Source organism: Octopus bimaculoides, chromosome 8 (assembly GCF_001194135.2).
Source record: "Octopus bimaculoides isolate UCB-OBI-ISO-001 chromosome 8, ASM119413v2, whole genome shotgun sequence".
NCBI lineage: Eukaryota > Metazoa > Mollusca > Cephalopoda > Octopoda > Octopodidae > Octopus > Octopus bimaculoides.
Window position 1 is genome coordinate 30,587,925 of NC_068988.1, and position 2,081 is coordinate 30,590,005.

Genomic DNA, 2,081 nt, shown 5'->3' on the forward strand with positions numbered 1-2,081 from the left:
CAGGAAGGACATCCAGCCATAGAAAATTCACCTCAACAAATTCCTGTCCAACCCATGCCAACATGGAAAAGTGGAGATTAACCCTTTAGCATTCAGATTAATCTGTCAAATATAATACTTATTTATTCACATTGTTTTGAATTAATACTGCTTTATCTCAGAGCTTTGAGATTCTGAGGATATAATTGTTTATTTTCAGAATGACATTGTAGGGCAGGTGTGAGAGGCTGGATTTGGCCAATTTGATTATAAAACAGGTAGAATATTTGGGCTGGATCTGGCCGGTTTAAATGCTAAAGGGTTAAAACAATGATGTTGATGGTTGCTTTTGTTGTTCTTTTGCAGAGGAAGGCAAAGTAAGCATCTTCATGTCTGTGAGTAGCGGCATCCGAAGATTTGACCCCATAATCAAAGAATACATGAGCACCTTACTCTCCATACAAAGATCCCAGGGTTTAGCAGTCGACGTTGAACGGTCAACCCTTTACTGGACAGATATGATCAGCAAAACAGTGATGCGTTCTTATATTTCTAAAAAATCTGATAATGTTGGAGTCCCACAAGATCTGAAACTCAATAATCTAGAGGAACCAAATGGCATTTCCATCGACTGGATATCAGGGTAAATAACATTATATCCAACAGCAAAATATTCTTTTCTTATTTATTTCATTATTTCTGTAAAATTTGTTGTTCTGTTTACAAAATAACTTTGTGTGTGTGTGTGTTCGTGTGTGTGTGTGTTCGTGTGTGTGTGTGTGTTCGTGTGTGTGTGTGTGTGTGCGTGTGGCACCTTGAGCAAGTGTCTCCTACTTTAGGCCCAGGCTGACCAAAGCCTTGAAGTTAGTGAGTAGATTTGCTAAATGGAAACTGGAAAACTATATATATGTATAAGTGCATATGTGTTTGCCTGTGTGTGTACATATATGTGTCTATGTGTGTGTGTGTGTGTGTATTTAGATTTGTTCAAATATGTTTGTGACATATTTTAAATTCTAAAGGCAAATTTAGTGCAGTTTACCATTGGAGAAAAAAATTCTTGCTTATGGTAAATGGTGCAAAAACACCTTATCTGCTCAGTGTCTCCTCCAAATAAATTCCTAGATGCGTTTCTGGCATCTTAACCTTCCTCAGAAGGAGATACCAAAGAGAGGTAACCCTGGGCAGATTAGAAAGCCATAGCTTTATCTTAGAACAGCCAAGCACCAAGGTCAGAGCAGATACAAAAGTAGCAGCACTAAGCAATGATTAGAAATAAACAAACTTTAGATTTGTTCAAAAATATATTTCTGACAGATTTTAACTTCTAAAGGCGATTTTACTGCAGTTTACCAAGGAGAAGAATTCTTAGGCATAAGAGGAATCAGATGTGGTGTGCAAGAGAGTTGACTGTGCTGGTATGGTCATGTGATACATATGGACGAGGACAGCTGTGTTAAAAAGTGTTGTTGTCTAACTGTAGAGGGAACTTGTGGTAGAGGTAGACCCAGGAAGACATGGGACAAGGTGGTGATGCATGACCTTTGAACTTTGAACCTCACAGAGGCAATGACTAGTGACCGAGACCCGGCAAGCCAAGTGCACTCGTGCTGGTGGCACCTAATAAAAATAATCAACCTTTGAATGTTGGGCCTCATGGAGGTAAAGTGGCTGAGTGCCTTACGAGTGTTGGGCCTCATGGAGGTACAGTGGCTGAGTTCCTTTCGAGTGGGCCTCACAGAGGGGAGGTAGCTGAGTTTCTTTCGAGCAGTGGGCCTCATGGAGACAAAGCGGCCAAGCTCCTTCCAAGTGTCTATCAACAAAATTCCATTCTCAAAGCAGCAGTCCCTCTGATGCTATGAAAGTGGAATAGAAGCCAGAAATACATACAAAAACAATCTTCTTAACTAAATGGTCACATCTTATTTTCATTTGATAAGCAGGTACCATTTATTCTTTTCATTGGTTTTAATCATTCTTGATAAATTCTCAATAACTTCGGCAGCAATAATGTTAATTTTGTATTTTCCTCTTTTTATAACAGGAATGTTTACTGGACTGACTCCAAAAAGAAAAGCATATCTGTGGCAGCTAAAGATGGA

General features: G+C 39.2%; 1 protein-coding gene across 1 annotated transcript in view; it reads left to right on the plus strand.

Moving 5' to 3' along the window:
* The window catches only part of LOC106878184 (low-density lipoprotein receptor-related protein 8), a gene marked incomplete at its 3' end in the record, with an annotated part of 10,501 nt that extends 8,420 nt beyond the window's left edge, over positions 1–2,081 (plus strand). Inside the window, exons 4-5 of the mRNA XM_052969907.1 lie at positions 346–622; positions 2,024–2,081. Of these exons, the coding sequence (XP_052825867.1) occupies positions 346–622; positions 2,024–2,081 (335 nt within the window). The remainder of the gene's footprint in view (positions 1–345; positions 623–2,023) is intronic.